General features: G+C 39.0%; 1 protein-coding gene across 1 annotated transcript in view; it reads left to right on the top strand.

The window, feature by feature from the left end:
* The window catches only part of LOC137997701 (cyclic nucleotide-gated channel cone photoreceptor subunit alpha-like), a 30,279-nt gene that overhangs the window by 21,283 nt on the left and 6,496 nt on the right, over positions 1-2,500 (top strand). The window contains exon 7 of the mRNA XM_068843905.1: positions 2,371-2,500. This exon is cut by the window's right edge and continues 17 nt beyond it. Within this exon, the coding sequence (XP_068700006.1) occupies positions 2,371-2,500 (130 nt within the window). The remainder of the gene's footprint in view (positions 1-2,370) is intronic.

A 2,500-nucleotide genomic window follows, 5' to 3' on the forward strand; every position in this document is an offset into this window, starting at 1 on the left:
AAATCGAAAAAAAACTTGATGAGAACTGATGCGATGTTGTGTAATACCTTGTTGTCAGACAGACGCAGGCTCATCATAAAAACATTTCTTGCCTTTTCGCGTACTTCTAAACGTCAGAATTGATGCAAACTTTCCACAAAAAAAGTTTTTTTTCTCCTTTTTGGCTTTATTCAAAGAGTAATTTCGCATTCCGACGAAAACATTTTTAGTTTAGCAACGCTTAACGCAATCATTTACCATATAAGGTCAAACCAAGGTATAACCAAGGTATAACCTGATAACCGAGATTGAATGAACCAATCAGAGCACGCGAAATGCATTATCCGAGGTTGAGAATTTAATAAATCATGATATCCGACGTGCGGTGTTACGGAGGTCGTAGGTTCGATTCCTGCTGATTCCTCTTCGATTCCTTTCGCCCATCGCCTAGCAACTTGTATTCTATCCTACTCACGGGAGCATTACACCTCTCCATCTTATCATGTATTTAGCTCAGTAACAATAGACATGCGAAATTTTCTTCATTCTGACTAGCTAAGAGAAATGAAGTCTCCAGGTAAGTGCTAAAAAATAAGTAATTCAGTGCAAAAAGAGATAGCAAGTCAAGCATTGAATTTCTGTTTGGTCGATGATCAAAGAAAGTCTCTGACGGCCAATCAATAGCGCATTTTTCGCGTGATTACCTGATAACAGTGCGTTCCTCTGATTAATTCAGGTAATCGTATGATTTCGAGTGCAATTTGAAATAATTAAGTACCAGTACATTTCTTCAAAGACGCACAAAACTGCAAGAGCTTGCTTGTAGTCTTTGAAAACATTTACAAGTGCCTATTATTCCAAACTGAACGAAAAAAATTATGTGATTACTTATCGGAGAGATTAAGCATCGCGTTTACGTGAAACGGCAAACGCGAAACAGTGGGCTGCTGCTTATCATAAAAGCATGAAAATGATGTTATGCGAACTCGTCTCTTTCTTTCAAAAAGTCACTTGATACCTGCTGCTAACAGCCAAGAAATGAGCTCATAGCAAACGAGTTTCTTCCACTTTTGGCAAAACGCAAATTCCAGTCTGACGTTTGCCGTTTGCCGTAAACGTGATGCTTAATCTCTCTATTAATATAGATGAAAAACTTCGAGATGGGGAAGCAGAAGCAACGCATGCGCATCACTCAATCACAGAAAAATTGTTCCATGAATTGCGCCATCCAGGGCTCGCATTTGATTGGCTATCAATGCAACAATTTCACCTTTATTGCACTGCTTCGACGTTCATCTCCATTTTTTCACCCTTCTGATCTCTGTTTGGGATTAATTGACGTGCTCTCAGCCAATCAACGCGCAGATGATTTTATTTCGTGTACACATAGATGTTATTGAACTAGCGTGGGGTCCGCACTGGGATATATTCGTGACTTCCTTTTTTTCAGGCTCGGTCCATAAACTTGCAAGAAAAAAACGAGGCCAAAATTTTCCTAGCATGGAACGAATAAGCTAGTTCAATAAGGATTTTAGTACATTGGCGATACTCAGCGGCCTGGTAACTTAGTTTTCTTTATCTTCTCCGGATTCTTTTACGGTACTTACCTCTTTGACTGCTTCTTTTAACGGATCTGGAAAGTAAAATTCGTACTGCAACTCTGACATGACTAAATAAAAACATTTCTCGCATTTTTTCTGGCGCAGGCGCTAGCGGAGCACCATGAGTAAGGAAATATATTAACCCATATGTGCGATAAAGTTTTGGTTACCGTACATACGTCCACCCTCCTTGGTATGCCAATGTGAAACTATGTGGTGCAACCGCGTTTTTACGCGGGAACATCTTTGATATCGGACCTCCATGTTATGGTTAATAGACACCTGTCAAAGCAAGGTATCCACTGACCAGTATCCCGTGACTATATCGGGTGCTTAAGTTTAAAGATAATCGAGGTTACCTGTTATGAAGTTGACCGCTGAACAGGTACTGGTTTTCGATTGGATCGCAGACTCAAGCCAGGTCAACTTTTTGTAAGATAAATAACATGGGAGCTCAGCTTTTACGCTTGGCTAAATCTACATATTATTAATTACGATATGCTAATCTCAAAATTTCTTCATGTTTATTTTTAATAAGTTATCACATGATTTTTCTCGTGCAATTTGAAATAAGAACATTTTTTGAAAGACTACCAATTGTTCGAGCCCAGTAGTAAAATTTTTGTTCTTATTTGAACAAATTTACTCGTACTTATTTATTCCAAATTGCACTCGAATTCGAGTGATTACCTAGACTAAGTGAAGATTGCGTTTTTTTGTCAGTGGTCAACAAATGGAACAGTGTGATGAGACCAGTTACACTGATTTTAAGTTTTTTTTTGGATCGCAGGCTCCTCTGTTCAGAGGTCTAAATCCTGGTTTTAAGCGCATGCTCTCTCTGGTTATCCGTCCTGTTTTCTACATGCCCAATCAACTCATTGCAAGCAAAGGAGACATCGGACATCACATGTTTTACATAC

The sequence above is a fragment of the Montipora foliosa genome, chromosome 1 (assembly GCF_036669935.1).
Source record: "Montipora foliosa isolate CH-2021 chromosome 1, ASM3666993v2, whole genome shotgun sequence".
NCBI classification, from domain to species: domain Eukaryota; kingdom Metazoa; phylum Cnidaria; class Anthozoa; order Scleractinia; family Acroporidae; genus Montipora; species Montipora foliosa.